This window comes from Physcomitrium patens, chromosome 16 (genome assembly GCF_059467195.1).
Source record: "Physcomitrium patens ecotype Gransden chromosome 16, ASM5946719v1, whole genome shotgun sequence".
In the NCBI taxonomy this organism is placed as follows: Eukaryota; Viridiplantae; Streptophyta; class Bryopsida; order Funariales; family Funariaceae; genus Physcomitrium; species Physcomitrium patens.
In genome coordinates this window covers 15121826-15138408 of record NC_143425.1, presented here as the reverse complement: position 1 = coordinate 15138408, position 16583 = coordinate 15121826, and the positions used below count along the sequence as shown (strand labels likewise).

Genomic DNA, 16583 nt, shown 5'->3' with positions numbered 1-16583 from the left:
CAACACTCGGAGACACCGAGAAGGTCTACCCACTTGTGAGTGATTCGTCAAACACTTCACCCGAACCTTGTGGACAATCCCACCCAGCCAACGATGAATCAATCGTGTTCTGTTGAAGGTCTCACGTGCAACGACGCTACTGTTCCCACAACTTGCCAACAAAAGTGCCCAACTAGACCAGAATGACGGCGCTTTGCATGAACTACTTTAAGACACACCATGTCACTATGGTGTGGAAATATAAACTATCTGTCGAACTGGGTCATTTTCATCCCTAGAAACGCATCTAGAAACAGTGCTGTGAGTCTGATCCGACTATCGACATGTGCTGGAACTGGCAGCATGATATTCATGCCGCACTCCATGATCCTGTAGAATGAATGATCCGTTCGTTCTGATGTTGTGGGTTTCCACATCGTTGTATGAGCCACTCTCTGCTTCTCTGAGAGTACTCACTGGCTTCTCCGAGAATTCAATCTTGTCCATTTTGCTGAAGATTCATACTACATTTTTCTTTTTGGTTTCTTTTTGGTTTCTTAATTTATTTGTTTAATGTGTACTTTCATCATGAATTAATGATAACCTCTACATTCATTTCTCCAATACTTGATCCAAAAACTATAAAAACCAATCACCTTTGTCATGATTACCATATTCTTTATCATGGGTAGGCCAATTTAGTAAAAACTTGAATCTATTTAATATTTTCCTACCTTTTACTATTAGTAGGCTCTAAAAAACTGGAAAAGAATTCTCCCCCAGTTCGATAAGATAGTTCGATAAAATAAAGATAGAGGAAAAACAGTAGACTTACAGAACCTAGCAGTTTTAGTTAGGTGGTGATTTCAGGGAATGTCAAGGTTGCAAAACGTTGGTTCGCCCGAGTACCACTCTCTAGAGTCTTGAACATCGAGAGAATTCAGTTAATCCTTTCAGCACGAAAAGATAAATCAGATTACATTATACCAAAATCTCCGAAGAAATATGCGAGGTTGGTTGGACAATCGAAGGCCCAGGATTGAATCATCGGTGAACCCACTGACGGACTTGACAGGAAATTTCAATTTCACGACATGTGAGCATGTTTGATAGAGAAAGGGAAAATGAGCTTGCATTGTACACAGAAGGGCTTATCCAACAGGCAAAAAACTTGCTTCAAATTGGCTGTGAGAGATGCAGACTAAGTTTTATAAAACTTGGACCAACTTGGACACCCAATTAGAACTGTGCATATGATGAAGCCTTAAGATAGAACTGTGTTACATCCGACAATGGAACTGTTTATTCCTCTTGAGCTTAGAGTGACAGTGATATACATCTCGCAGACTATAATCACCTGGCCTTAGCGCTAACTTAAAAATTCACGCGAAGGCAGGGACCTAAAATCGAGTAATGAGTACAGCAGCAGCATCTGTAAAACTAAGCTATTGAAAAAAATAACTGCTGAACCGTGTCCTCCAAGGGTCTAAAAAATGCATTTGGCATTGTCCCTTAGATAGTCTCTGATGGAAGCCGAACCTTAATAAGGACCTTCTGTTGAGGAAGAAAAACAGGAAGATTACTTATTGAGTAAGGAATGCGCCGTACTCAATTGGTCATAGATGTCGGCTTCACTGTTAGCAAAGGTAGTAACAGCTTGAAAGAGCTGTGGCAAACCAGACTGCAAACTGCTGAGGGTAAAAGCTCGAGTATCTGTGTAGGCTTTCCTTTCAGCTTCAAGCTCAGCTTCATACTTCCTCCTCGCAGCTTCGAATTTGAGTCGCTTCTCAGCGACTTCACTTCGTTCTGAAAAGCCTGAGCTTACGACCATGTCGAAACGCCCATCATCCGCATCACTACCAGAAGTAGTCGTGGGGGACCTCAATGTTAAAGTTTGGGACCTGCTTCCATCGTGAAATCCTGGACCTGGATCTTTCGAAGCAACTGTGTGCAGAGCTAGCTCTCGCCTCTCCAGATCCTTTTGGTAATTTTCAACTCTTTTCTTTATTCGCAGCTCTTCCCATTGTAGTCTCAACATCTCACGCACCACCGATGAAAATGATCCTATGCCCTCCAACACGACTTGATGGGGTAACAGCGCTAACGCTTCTTCCCAACGTTGGCAAAGATCATAAATAGAGCTTCCAATCATACCTTCTGAAGAAGAAGACCTTGGAGATCGTGAGGGTGATCTTGACCCACTCCGACTGTCTCCTTCATCATTCGAAGATTGCTGTAAAGTCAGTTTTAACCATAATGTCAAATTCTTCAAATACTCTTTGTGCGAATTTACAAATCTCGACACACCTTCTGACCACCTGCAACAAATATACCTCAATTAGTATCAGCAGCACGTAAACGTCCTCTTCTGTTCTTTGCTCACATCGTCCCTGACCATAACGCATCTGAAGGATTTATTAAGAAGGAGATTAAGAAGACGTTCATTACAATCCAAAAAAAAATGCAAGAGATCAGAGTCATGTTAAAAAGCAATGGACATATAAAAGAGTAGCTTTCAAAATAAATAAATAAATAAATAATGCAATTAGTATATAGGAAGATCAGCATCAATAATGGAAAACCAAGACATACTTGTTTAGTGCTTGTTCCAGATTGAGGGTTGCCTGGCGATGAAAACTTGTAGTTGGTTCACAGGCAGCAGAATTATCTAACCTTCTCATAGTCTCTACTGCTCGTAACTGAGCTTGGTGTGCTTGAGACATATTCTTCCACATGGTTCCCAACCTGTATAAATACGATAAGATTATTAGTAACACTTTACAAGTATTAAAGACAACGTTGAAATCAAAATCACCATTCTCAAGCTGAATAATGAAAACACATCTGAAAAGTTCAGGTTCAATCTAAATTTCGAACTTTACTGGTCCGAGTCAACGAATCGTTGATATAGTCTGAAACAAGATGACGATGAAAGTTGAAGATGTGGTGCACTTTGTGCACTAGTAAAGACTAAGATAAAACAGGTTACTCACCCATCCAGTAAGTCCACAAGCTGTGGATATAATTCTACGTCCCTTAGCCTCTGCACCTGCTGTGCAGCGCTCTCTACAGCGTGAACAGCTACGGCCATACGAGTTTGGAGGGTTTTAATAGACGAGCGGGTTTTGTCAATGATGGCAGGGTCTTCATTCTTTGCATCCTGACTCCTATACAAATAAAACTTCCTCTCTAACTCTACTCTAAGAGCCTCCGCCTCCTGTTTACAAAACACCCAAACATTCCATATCAAGGTCAGTTACACAATTGATCACCAGAGCTATTCCAAGTATCATTCAAAACCCACCGAAAAAATGCACAACCGGGCTAAGTACAAAACATACCTTGACTTCCAAGTAAAGTTTCTTTTCCCAAGCGAACAATTTATCAAGTGTCGATGCATGAGTAGGGGGTCCACACTCTTCGGCAAATCTTGCACTGCTCAAGTTACTTATACTTCTACGAATACTCATAATGCTTGGAGACTCATCGTTTAAAACACTCGTGTTACTCAAACTACTCAGGTTACTGGTGGTCCTAAAACTGGATGACCCTGATTTTCCAGACAGCCTCAAGAGATTCATCCTTGCGGATTCACCCACTCCTGCAAAAACACACACCTCAAATGTAAGAATACAAACCAAAATACATGACATGTTTTAATTTGATATCTAGCTTTATGACTTGGAGTGTTGCAAAGTAGTCCAATACAGGTGCTTTCGGCTTATCACCTCTCAAACTGTCTGAAAAATTTGAATGGTAATGTGCTTTCTTCGTATCAAGAAGAGTCGACACAATTTCCCCACTCTCCGCAGCTTTTACAAAACACTCATCAACCTCCTTCAGAACTTCGAGCAGGTCCCGGCCACCCTTTTCCGCTTTTGAGACAGCCAAATCCTTGTTGGTCTTCGCGATTGAGAATTCAGGTTTCGGAGGTTTCCCTGGCGTTTTCGCTGCCTTTCCTGCCTTAGGTGGTGGCTCCTGAAATTTCGGTGGGGTCTGTGACGGGGTCTTTGGCGGAGTTTTAGGGTCTGGTACTGGTTCTGGTACTGATTTCGGTAGTGCTGGCTCAGATGCTGCCGGCTCAGGTGCTGCTGGTTTTGGTGCTGCTGGTTTTGGCACTGGTTCAGGTATCTTTTCTGGTGTTGGTTCCGGTGAGAGCTCTGCAGCTGGTTTCGGTGGCGGTTCAGGTATTGGTTTTGGTGATGGTTTCGGTGACTGTTCTGGTGCTGGTTTCGGTGATGGTTCCGGAGCTCGTTTCGGTGACGGTTCTGGTGCTGACTGCGGTTTCTTGACGGCATGAATATTTTTCCCATTAGCTAAGTCCTGAAAACCACAAGATATCGAGAAAAAAATAAGTTTTCTGTACCCTAATATCGATCATATGGCTTTAGCTTCGCTTCTTTACTATTTTAGTTACGTGTTCAAGGATGCGGTCACTACAACACCCAAGTAGAAGTCATGAAACAATTAAAAGGCACGATATCTGTGCACGCTTGAAAAAATCGTCAAGGTAATTCCAATAACACAACATAATTTGAGCAAGTACCGAAGAACAACTACACGCCTGACTGTATATCGAGCCTAATTTACAGTCAACACTGCATTAAGTACAGGAGCTACGAGGAGATGTAAATATCCAGCACTTACGCACACCATTTGCATCCACAGCGAGACAGTAAAAGACGTGTAAGACGACCCATTCGACCACAGGCTGCAAAATAAAGAAATAAATAAAATGAATAATTTGGGGAAATATACCTCAGGAGGTGGCCAATCAATATCCTCGTCAACATCCTCAAGCTCCGGTATATCATCCTCCTCTAAATCCGGTATATCGTCCACAAAATTCTTCGGCTTGACCTCCACAATCCTTACAGGCGGCGGGCGAGCAGAGCTCTCCTCTCTCCTTCTTTGCTCAAGCTCCCGGTTCCTCCTCTCTTCCAACTCATGAGCCTTCCTCCGTTCCTCATGAATCCTCTGCTCAATATCATGCTTCCTTCCCAGCTCTTCCTCTTTCATCCTCCTATGTTCCGCCTCATGGTTCCTTTTCCGTTCAGATTCCTGTCTACGTTTTTGCTCCTCTATCTCCTGAGACTGCTTACTACCCACATCTGGATTCCTTCTCTCTTCCATGTAATTGAATACTGGTGGTGAAGGCCGAAATGGATCCATAAACAAGTCTTGCCAACTACTCCGAGTGACAGGTGGAGGAGGGGGAGGGTTATTTTCTCTAGCAGCATTTGAGGGCGGGGCTCTACGTCCAGAGTATTTCCAATCATCGTCCATTTGAATAGGTTGGAAGGGTGGTGGAGGCGGAGAACCCTCCAATCTATACGACTTGTATGAGTTAGAAGACCCTTCATTAAACCTATATATGTTGGTTATGCTGGCAGAGGGAGTGTGTTCCATTCTATGCTCTTTCAAAGCTACAGGAGGAGGGGGAGGCGGAAAGAATTCTTGGGCAAAACTCTCCGGCGAACTGACTGCTCTTGTAATAGGCGAGCCATTCTGAAAACGCAGTGCGGAGAGCTTGACATGAGGTGATGGCGGTGAGTGAGGAGGAGGAGAGGGCGAAAACCCAGGAGAGAAGGGGGGTGGAGGGTGTAGCGTTGCAGGAGGAGGTCCAAGTGACAGAGTGGGTGTTCTCGGAGTAGACACCTCCGAGTACATTATATGTTCCTTTGTCGTTTCTCCCTCTGCAAATACTCGGAAAGCTACGCCAACATCACCCAGAGACTTTATGAACATGACATGTGAAGCTGCGAAGTTGTGTCGAGAAGCGACTACATCCCTCATCACGCGCTTCCTCTGCTTGCATCTTGCAACCCCCTCCTCGTTATCGATCTTAGAATTATTGCACCCCATCTTCTGAAGTCTCTGAAAGTTATTAAGACTTTAGCAGCACCGGAACTTCCCAAATACTAAGCTGGATAAGCTCCAAGAACATTTAATTCAGAACATCAAAAGCACTGAAACCATCAAACGTGCCCAAGTGCGTCCAGTTATAGTGCTCAATTCGGATGAGCCTTTGAGCAATCACTCTACTCTCAACGCTGACAACCTCTCGAAATTAAAAGTTGCTCTTGTTTTGAAATGTTCTGCACACAACAATATAATTATAATTTCAAAACACCACAGAGTGTAAGAGGAATTGCTTGCACGAATAAGTTGCACAGAAATCATCGTATCTGGTGAATTAACCCCTCTATGGAACTAGACTGGATGGGACACTAAAAATAGTTCAAAAATGCACCAACCAAGAACCAATAAGTCGCCAACTGTCGCATGATTGAGAAGAATACATCAGCCGACAAAGGATGCACACAAAACTACCGACCGAAAAATTGCAAAAAATCTCACCAGGCTTACAGTACCCGCCCAACAACCTGAAGAAGCTCAATTGGACGAATAAGGTTCCACCCATTTAGGACCAAAAACCCACAGTAGTGAGCAGAATTGGACTACGGTCTCATGGGGAAGCTGCCTCAAGTGGAAGGCAGCAGGTAAAACTTTTGCTAAAAGGATAAGATGCACGAGTTCAAGAGCCAGATATGCACCCGTACTACGAAAGAAACCTAAAATAATCCGTCCACAGCACCACAAGCGGATCCTCCCAGTAAATTACTTGGCGTAGCCGATCTGCGTGCCCAAGTTGGCGACCTCCAGTAGTGCCGATCAGGACCGCCTCCGCACCGCACCCACTACACCCACTGAAATCTCAAAAATAATTTCGACGTCTATCCGCAGCGAATCACCAAAGAAAATCTCCTCCATCAAGCATCCCAAGGCACTACCTTGAACCACCAACATGGTAGAAGACCTCCCATACCTGAATCAGAGCCGCAAAGCTCCCTCTTCCAAAATCGACGTAGCTCACCCAAGAATAACATACACTGCACCAAGAAAGCATCTGCCCCTCCGAGAACACCTCAGTTGCTACCTCTCTCACACTTCCAAGTTCCCGCTTCCCAACCCTAAAGCTCCCTCCGATCCAAAGCTCCACGAACACGACCAGATCACATCACAAGCATCGACACATATCCAAGCCTCCCAACACAGAATCCTTACTACTGCCTTCAATCCAACCCACCAACAAAGATCGCCATACGCTCACACATAATAGCCGAAGCCTCCAATCTCACTCCTATACCAAAGCTCCTCGCACCAAACTCCCAAGCCTCCACTCAATTCCAACACCTCAACCCTGCGCTCCTTCACTCTCTTCACTCCCTCCAGACAAGACATGAAAGCCCTCTACCGCGCAGAAACACATCACGAGCATTTTTATTCAGTCCAATATCCGCCACAGAAAAAGGCAGAGTGAGGTCGGTGGAACAGGAAGCAAGGAAGAAGAGGAGAGGAAGGAGACTCGGAACAGGAGGAGGAGGAGGTGGAAGAGAAGGAAGAGGAAGAAGTGGCAAGAGCTGCAGCAACAGCCCACATCAAAATCGGCATCAGCAAGCACAGCGCACCAACATGACCACCAGAGTGGGGTCCCTGAGCTCGATCCAGGGGGATGTATTCGTACTGTATCCGTAAAAACACTGTGTCCATCGTATGTGGGCGGCGTGAAGAAATTGCAGGATCGTGCTATTTTTCTTCTTTTTGAAATGGGAAAAGGTGAAAGACTCCTCGTTGGGACGGCCGGACACTCCAAAACGTGGGGGGGGGGGGGGGGGGGGGGAGACAGAGCCTGGTCAGGCGATTCGCAAGGCCGGTCACGGCTTGAAGGATCTCATTGGCTGCAGCGGGAGTAGCCGATTGTTTGTTTACTTACCGAGCTCCTGCTGTTGCTGCTGTTTGGGGAACTTCGGGCCGAAGTTATCCTACCCTACCATGTATGAGAGGGGTCGTGGATCGAGTTCCCGCCGATGATTCCAGTCAGTGAGGCGTCGTCTGGTTATTTGTTACCCTGGTGAGATGGGTTTTGTTGTTTTGCACTGCTGAGTTGGAGTTGTCCCCTCCCACAAGCAACGCCATCCCTGCACAGACACCGGTGAGAGAGGAAGGTAAAAATACTTTGCTTCCTACTTGGTGGTATAGTCTCGAAGGAACCCTGCGCTCCGCAGATGTCCCGCAACGGAGGTTGGGAAATTTCTAGACACACGCACGCACGCTCACACTCAACGCAATCCCGGATAGGCTCCTCGAAGCATCGCCACCAAATGCTTGGAAGCGTGACTCTGTCGGCCACTCTATGCAACGCGGGTAACTCTTCCCCAGTATTCCGCTCACTGTACTCAACTCTCTGTTTTTTTCGCTAATGAAAACCCCACGCATCAAGCTCCTTTTCTTCCTTTGCATTCTTTCTAAATTAAGCTAAATCTGTACCTGATTGTCGAATACGTCCACAACTAAAAAGCTTACGTCTCTACAGTCCAAGATGGAGTGGATATTGTGGATTTTCCTGCAGTAACTTTGCTAAAGGAGGGAAACGATGTGTATATACAGACCGGCAAAATCCATGACGCGTTGCTGCGGCTTTGGCATGTCTGTAAAATGTGTGGCATGGACTGAAGGTAATCAATTGACCTGTAGCGCTTTGCAGGATAGGGCTTAGGAATGGTAGGATTTCCCCAGATACACACTGTAGGCCACGCAGGCAAAAACATCAGATTAATAACATTAATGATAAGAATAATAATACTATAATAATAAAGACAGGAAATGTAAGGAGATGTCGAAAGAGAGATGAATGAGCCCATGCATTTTGTTGTACAATCCTGGCAGACGGAGCAGCAGGATCCCAGACAAAGTGACAGTGGGCTGGCACCTGTCTGTGGATGTGTGTTTGTGTGTGGGTTTCTGTGTGTGTGCCTGTTGCAGAATTCTGTTCTAACTTGGCTGCTCCATGAGTTAATGCTGCTCTATCTCCATCTGCCTGTTCCCATTGTTGCTGTTGTTGTGGTCCCCTATGTGATGTGTAGAGCTTAACCCATTGCTGCAAATATATCTAACACAAGCTCTGGTTGAGCAGGAAGTCTGCACCGTTAAGAATGTCATTTTTGCAAGACTGTTCATGAGGACTGTGACTGACTTGGAGGCCAGGTTACCAGTGGGATAGAAGATAATATCTGGTGATTCTGGGATGCAACCCAAACACGACAACGCTCTCCCTCAATATCAAAATCATCAAAACTGTGGGGTCCTTATCCCCCAGGTTTGATTCTTGCTGATTTGCTGCTGTGAGGTCTCCAGGTACTGAATATCAAAATATAAGAAATTCAACACTGAAGTGTTGTATTGGCGCATGGTTAGTTGTTGTGGTTTTTAGAAGTATGATGAATGTACTAAGTTTGGACCTTGTTTTGGTAACAGTTTTAATATATTTGTCTATAGATAAAGCGGTTTGAATAGTTTTTTAAGCAATATATTTTGCTTAGCTGTGGTAAGGATTAGAGTTAGTTTTTAATGTGTGAGATAGATATTTTTAAGAAGCATGAGAAAAGAGATAATGAATTAGATTCCATCTCCCTCCGTGTAACCTTTTGCACCAAGGTTTTTGGATTGAGCTTTGGTTTGTTTGCAGCTGTTAATTTTTAATTTTTAATTTTTAATCTATGCAATTCAGTAGATTTTAAGCACACGTGTGCATATGTATTGATATAAAGGAGAAGATTTTTTTTATTTTTATAAAGTAACACCAAAAATAGTGGTTGGTTTAGTTGTTCTTTTTACAAACGTTTTTTATATATATTAAAATTTAACTGATTTAAAAAGTGTATATTAAAGATAATGATACTTTTAAATTGTATACTTTTAAAAACCACAATTTGTAATAAGTTGATATGCATGACTTACTTTTTCAATTTGATGTATACTTTTTTTTTAATAAACCTCCAAAATTAATTGGGTGCAAAATTATAACCACAACATAGTAATGACATTAATAATATAAATAAACAATAAGAATAAGAATATTAATAAATAAACACATCATCAAAACAACTGAGGGCATAATGTAGTTGAAAAGGCCAAAGAAGACGACTAAAAATACCATGTTGCAAGGAATATAACTTATTCTTCGAACGACAAAAATGACTTAGAAACAGTCAAAGCAGATTCAAGTTGTACAGTCTGAAGGACAACCTTCAAGTAAACATCAATTTCACAAAAGCAATCATAGATTCTTCACAGAAAATCACCATATCCTTCTAAAATCAAATGGCTTTTCAATTATTCACAAAAGTTGTGACATATCAACACTACAGTTAGTTGAATTTTATAATCAATCCAGTGCACAATGAAACCCTCCACAAATTTATATTTTGCAAGTTTTAAAGAACCCACGTTGTACATAAATCCAATTATACACTAACCTGGAAACTGCTTTGCCTCACTAATTACACAGAATTGCTTTATGTTTCTGTGTTTGTTGAAATGATTTTAGTCTTACAAAAACTTGTTGAAAAATGAAGAATAGTGTGAGGAGGTGTGGTGAGCAGTTGCACCAGCAAATGAAGTACTTTACCATTGACATGGAATTGAATACCAAACCCAAATCATGTTTTTCCATGAACTTATATGTATACATATATATATATATATATATATATATCTTCTAAACCCTAATTTTGTGGCTGTGTGGTCTTCATCACAAGCACACCAACCATGATCAGAACACCCACCTCCAAAACCATGTAGCCTCCAGAACCCTGTGATAAAAAGCACATTTTAAATTTTTGAGGGATTATTAAATCAACCCAATTAAATGTCAAATTGACCCATCTTGCTCTAATGATTCAATTTCTAAAACCATTTTTTTGATTTGGTAATAGAAAAAATTGTGAACCTTAGTGGACAACAACAAAGATGAATCCAAGGTCTTCCTTGGGGGGAGGAGGGATTTAGGGTTTGTCTCACATCACATTACCTTATTTTGAAGCACTCTTTGGATACCCAGTTATATATATATATATATATATATTAAGTTTTTCTTATGTGATGACATGTTTTCGTCAGTGTAATTGTATTTACAACTTACAACTTACAACCAATAAAGGAAATAATTCAAGAGGACGCAGAGCACACTGAAATAACACCTTGTTGATTTTTATTATTATTTCACTCATTAGATTATACAACAAGTGTGTAAATTGCTTTTTGGATTGAGTTTAATGGGTTGATATTCTAAAAAATTCCACCTTCCGTTTTGAATGCACACATTACATCGTATAACTTCACCATGATGAGTCAGAATTGCGAAGGAAATTCAGAAAAATAAGGAAAAAGAAAAAGAAAAACTTTATTCATGAAAAGTTAATATTATAAAGAGGAATGACAAGCAGACTGGCCACGGTTCCCGCACACTGGGAGGCAAGGTCGCGGTGTTCTAGAGTGTTTCTATCACCGCTGAGACCTTTCACCGTGACCCCCTTTAACCGCACCTCCCGAATTGGCCCACCGCGCAATGAGTGGTTGGACCGATACGAACGAACGAAATTGTGGGCGAGAAATGGACGTTGTTCGTCGTTAAGATACGTTGACGGTGTCATCGCCAACTGTCCGTCACTTGATGACGAACGAGGTCCATCCGCGTCGGCTCCGTCCGGCGATTGCAACCACGTGGGGTCTCGTCCGCGGGTATGACGGGACGGGCGACGACCGGGGTCCTTCCACCTGGCGCACGGGTGTGGAAGAGTCAACCGAGGGAATTTGCTCTGGCTGACGTGGACTCAAAAGCTCAACGTTCTCAATGGAGTTCGAGGTTCCCCTGGTGGTTGGTTTTGGGTCCTTGACTCAATCCGGACGTTCCCCATAAAAGAAGCGAGAAAGTTTTCAAAAAGGAATAAAATAAAAGTATTTATGGAAGAGTACTTGGAGGTATTGCATCAAAATGTGGAGTGATGTGTATATATATATATATATATATATATGCGTGTGAATAAATCTTCTATGTTTGAATATGTATTAATTTACTTTGACATGTAGATAAACATTTCATATTTGGTTTCATTAACTACTAAGCACTAAGTACATTTGTATGTTAAAATAAATACGATGTTGTCCATGAGGATATGCTTACATGTAGCGATGTATAATATAATTTCATTATTGACTTCGAATAAAATGATATGTACTTTCTTTTTAATTTTTAATTTTTTAATTATGATAGTAGCATCTCTTGCACATGTGTGCCAAAATCCTTTATTTTTCCTTATCGTAAAATTTTTTATCTGTAAAGAAATAATTCCAACAGCAGTATTACGACCCTTATGCACTTTGAAAAACATTATTAACACCCATTTGAATTAAAATCTTATTAAATAATGCAGAATATCTTTCTTTAAAAGAATATGTATTTGTATTAGAAGTTAATTTCAACCATTATAATAAATGTTGTAAAGCTTAAATTTAAAAATAAAATACTTACTGCTCTGAAAAGGGTACTTCAGTTGACAAATAAAAAAGAGAAAGATCTCGATTATACAAAAATTGAATTGCAGTAAACATCTCATTTGTCATGACATGTATTAAGGGTTGTTTTAACTAGTTCTTTTGAGTCGAAATAAACAACTCTAATTATGAATACGTGTGTTTGATTGTACTCCTTGTGATGCTTGAGACTAAATTTGATTATTTTGAAGGTTTGCTGCATTCATAAAAAGTAATAAATTGATATGTTTGTAAACTCATATAAATCAATATATTTAATTGGAATTAATTGTGTTTATTTTATTTTATTCATTTTTTTTTATCTTTTACATTGGTTTAAATGTTTTATGCTATTATCAGGTTCTCCTGTCTTTGTTGCATTTTTATGTGTTATATATATATATATATATATATATATACATATATATATACATATATATATATATATACATATATATATATATATTCACATATATATTTTTTTATAGCTGCACTAAAATATTCTTGTATGATTCTTAATTTCATTATTTTGCACCATAATTCATTGGTATTGAAAACTAAATGATTGTATAATTGTTGCAATAACCTTAAATCACTATTATTTGTATATAATAGAGGTGTTGTAATGAGAATGTATTATATTAAAAATCACCAAAAAATATTACAATATTTAAAAGTTGGATAATATTGTTGTGGTTTTTTTTTTTTTTTTTTTTTTTTTTTTTTTTAATAATAATCAAATACTTTTCAACAACTTAAATTGATAAATAAACACACATAAATAAATAAGGTCTTAAAACCAATTTACTATTGATTTTACATCAATCTATTTTAAAAAAGTATTATTTAAAAAAAATCCAAATCTCTTATTTATAACACATCAAGGGGGATAAGCCAATGGAATAAACAAGAAGAGATAAATTTGATCTTTGACTGCCTACATCTCTTATTTTTTTTAATATCATAAATTAAGCAAAAGTGAAGCAAAATTTGAATTTTGCAGCAATTTACAAGACCTTAATAACACATATGACTCACTTCTACCTCAAAAAAAGATATCATATTGGCTTTCGTCTCAACCATCGTTGTTTTCATCAAAACTTTTGATGAATACAACAAAACAAAAGTTTTCATTGAAAGCATGATCAAACCATGCAATAGAGCATTTTCAATTATGATTCTTTTTGTGAAAGAATATGACTATGTTATAATCTTTGAAAGTACAAGAGTAATGAGTTGATGTCAAAGCACACATTGAAAAAAGTAATGTTGGCAATTGGCAAATATAAATTCCATGCTTCAAAAATTTGCTTTAGATTCATTACTACTTGCTTTGCTTTTAGATTAAGTTTCTAATTAATTTATGGTATTCAAACTAAGATTTTTGGCAAACTTACAAGTAAAGGGATTGTGTTGTCTTAGTTGTTCAAGATTGGCTCTAATTGAAGGTTTTATTTATTTATTTATTTTTATAGTATTACTAGTAATTTTTATAATAATTTCTAGTCAAAATTTGATAAATGAGATTTTTGTCTATTTCAAAGGACAATTGCTACATTTTTTTATAACTAAATATGCAAATTTGTTAACTATCATTTATTATAAATCTTTTCATAGAACGTGCTTTTTTTCTTCTCTCAACAAAGAGTTATATTTGGAGTTCTCCATTATTAGTGAATTGTTCAATTCAAATGTTGAAGATTTCCATGGCAACATTTGAAACATGCTCATGAACTTGACATTTTGTAATAGATTCATGCAGAGCTTTGAAGGTGTATTATCTTCAATAAGCATTAAACCAATAGTTTACAATAGTACTTGGTTTTCATGAGAAGTAGCATTATGTGTTATAGTTAGCAAGGTGAACATCCCCTAATATCTTGGCCAAATCACAACAGTGTCAAAGGTATATCTAGTTGTATCCTACCACTTGATACACCACAAAGTGTGAGGTTTGGAAGTTGGTTATGTGCAATTATGGAATTTGATAACAAAATTAACTAATTTTTTTTTGCATATTTTCCATGACAACAACACAGATTCAACTAGTTCATATATATATATATATATATATATACATGGAAGATGTGGAAACAAAAAGATGGGGGAACAAGGAATGAGGCTAGGAACATGTGGGCCCTCAATAGTGGTGTGAATGTGTCCCTCCCTCCCCCCTCACACAACTGATTTTATAAGTGATTGTCTACCTCACTCAATCACTGATTTTTGTGGACTCACACACACACACACACACACACACACCATTATTATTTTTAGTTTTATACAGGTAGATATTAACATTGCATTGAAATGAGAATCCTGAAAGAAAGCAAGGAACCCAATGTTAGTAAATAAATATCAATATAAATATGTATTTACTACAAGAACAGTGCTTGTATTATCTCTTCACTGATCCACCTCTCAGACACAATTCATCAAACAAACGAATGTATGCACCCACTCACTCACTCACTCACTCACTCATCCATCCATTAAGACGTCTTGCACCTGTTCCGTTCCCCGAATCAAGCATTTCCAGACACCGCAGCTGCATTGAGTGGCGAGCCCGGAGCGGCGACAGGTTGGATGGGTCTTTCACTACGCAATCTACAAGTGCGACGGTGATTTTTTCAGATGGAAGGCTGAGAATGCATAATTCGGGAAGAATATTCACAACCTAGTCAATGCCCCTGGCACCCGCCCTCACCCGATCAGTCGATGTCTTAATCGTTTCTCCAAGGGGTGACACAACGAGGGGAGGAACCGTTGGGGGTTTTGGTTTTTGTTTTTGTTTATTTTATTATTATTATTACATATATATCGGGAGCGGTCTATTGCTCATTCTGGCCTAGTCTTCCTGCTGCTCTTAGGAGTATCCCGACGATTTTTAAAATAAGAAATCCGCGTTTGTCGAAGCGCAGGAGCGGGACCCTCACAACCGGGGTTGCGGAGGGAGAATGGTTACATTCCATCACAGAAAGGCGGCTCTGCCCCCCTGCAACCACCAGAAGAGGACAAAATGGAGTTTCTGCGAACGGCTGGTGGAATGTTCTCTCATCTCCGATGCTACACAAGCAGGATTCCAACAGTTACGGGCGAGATTCAAACAGCGCCGGGCAGTGCAGGTGGTGGGTTTTTCGTCTACGGGCCTCAGCTGCGGTGCACTCACTGATTTACCGAACGAGCGGGTCGTTTCAAGTCCAGATTTGGAGTTGGTATGAAGGGCGGTGTTCGATATTTTGCGTGGTGCAGCAGCTAGCCCTGGTGACAAATGGAAGAAGCGTTGGCTATCTGGCAGTTCAATGAGGCGCCACACGATTAGTCTCTCAAATAATGTTATCTCGATCGGGGAGGGAGGACGACGAGGAAAAGGAGAAGGTGTCGCTGCCTCGCTCGCTCCGCTTGCTGCGACTCTGTGTGTGTGTTGCCATGGAATGTCAGACAGGGGTCCGGCGTCCACGACCGACGGTAGCCAAAACTTCGTCGACACCCCGTGTTCGGAGATTGTTGTATATCTTCCTCTTCGACGAAGACGTCGACGAGAGCGACGACGGCGACGACGGCGACGACGATGACCACTACTTCGCTGCTAGTTGGACGAGAAGCTTCGTGCATTTTTTTCTCATGGAGGATGATGATGCTTAAATCCAATCGTTCCAAGAGGATTTCTAATTTTCATTATTCATATTAATTTCACTAAAAGTACTACACATCTAATCTACTCTCTCCTCTTTATTTTTTATAATTTTTTTTCTTTGTTCCTTTGTTTGTATAACTTGTTGTCGGTGTGCATGTGTAACAAGTGAGTGCCACATTGAAATTTGCTTCCTTGGAAAGTTTCAAACACTTTCATTTTCATAACCGAGGAATCTTTTATTTCAAAATTTTGAAATAACCCTATTCAAAAGTTTCAATATGTTTTTTTTGTCCTTGGAAGCAACAACAAGTAGAAGTTTTTATGTCCATTTAGCAATAAGGGAGTACTTTTCCCTTTGGGTCACACTAAGAATCACAATAAAAAGTAAAAAAAGTTCTATGCCCTACTTTCAAAATAAAAAAGCAAATGGCATATAAGTGGAGAATTAGATAACTTTAATGACAAAGCCTACAATAATGCCACTACCTCGAAATTTAAGCATTACAAGAAAATTGACTATTTAGTGTGTGTTTTTTTTTTTTTTTTTTTTGGAAAAATTAATTATTCTGCTTAAAAATAGTCAAGTATATCT

At 40.0% G+C, this 16583-nt stretch overlaps 2 protein-coding genes and 1 long non-coding RNA gene across 6 annotated transcripts; 2 read left to right on the top strand and 1 right to left on the bottom strand.

The window, feature by feature from the left end:
• Positions 1-1259: 1259 nt before the first annotated feature.
• LOC112293315 (uncharacterized) lies at positions 1260-8312 on the bottom strand. 4 transcript variants are annotated; one of them, XM_090243471.1, is made up of 8 exons: positions 6809-7371; positions 6340-6689; positions 4738-6077; positions 3708-4302; positions 3321-3580; positions 2973-3196; positions 2572-2724; positions 1260-2297 (listed from the first exon to the last, which is right to left on the bottom strand). In XM_090243471.1, the coding sequence occupies exons 3-8, from the start codon at positions 5842-5844 to the stop codon at positions 1559-1561; spliced, it is 3078 nt and encodes a 1025-aa protein (XP_090099597.1). In that variant the 5' UTR covers positions 5845-6077; positions 6340-6689; positions 6809-7371; the 3' UTR covers positions 1260-1558. The 4 variants fall into 4 exon arrangements, with proteins under 4 accessions (XP_090099597.1, XP_090099596.1, XP_024398353.1 ...); XM_090243470.1 differs by having other exon boundaries at positions 6340-6680; positions 6809-7367; XM_024542585.3 differs by having other exon boundaries at positions 6340-8312.
• Positions 8046-9552, top strand: LOC112293363 (uncharacterized). Its single transcript, XR_002973004.3, has 3 exons — positions 8046-8187; positions 8431-8498; positions 8957-9552. It is a non-coding gene; the product is annotated as an uncharacterized LOC112293363 (long non-coding RNA).
• A 5124-nt stretch (positions 9553-14676) lies between these two features.
• Positions 14677-16071, top strand: LOC149987679 (uncharacterized). The gene is made up of 2 exons (XM_090243468.1): positions 14677-14975; positions 15276-16071. The coding sequence occupies exons 1-2, from the start codon at positions 14941-14943 to the stop codon at positions 15658-15660; spliced, it is 420 nt and encodes a 139-aa protein (XP_090099594.1). The 5' UTR covers positions 14677-14940; the 3' UTR covers positions 15661-16071.
• Positions 16072-16583: the final 512 nt, after the last annotated feature.

Excerpts from the sequence above, each read along its gene's own strand:
- LOC149987679 (XM_090243468.1), top strand. The coding sequence starts at position 14,941 with ATGGGTCTTTCACTACGCAATCTACAAGTGCGACG. Across the intron at positions 14,976-15,275 it reads CGCAATCTACAAGTGCGACG|GAGCGGGACCCTCACAACCG; the intron begins GTGATTTTTTCA and ends GTCGAAGCGCAG.
- LOC112293315 (XM_024542585.3), bottom strand. The coding sequence starts at position 5,844 with ATGGGGTGCAATAATTCTAAGATCGATAACGAGGAGGGGGTTGCAAGA. Across the intron at positions 4,303-4,737 it reads TTGATTGGCCACCTCCTGAG|GACTTAGCTAATGGGAAAAA; the intron begins GTATATTTCCCC and ends TGTGGTTTTCAG. Across the intron at positions 2,725-2,972 it reads CTTGTGGACTTACTGGATGG|GTTGGGAACCATGTGGAAGA; the intron begins GTGAGTAACCTG and ends GTATTTATACAG.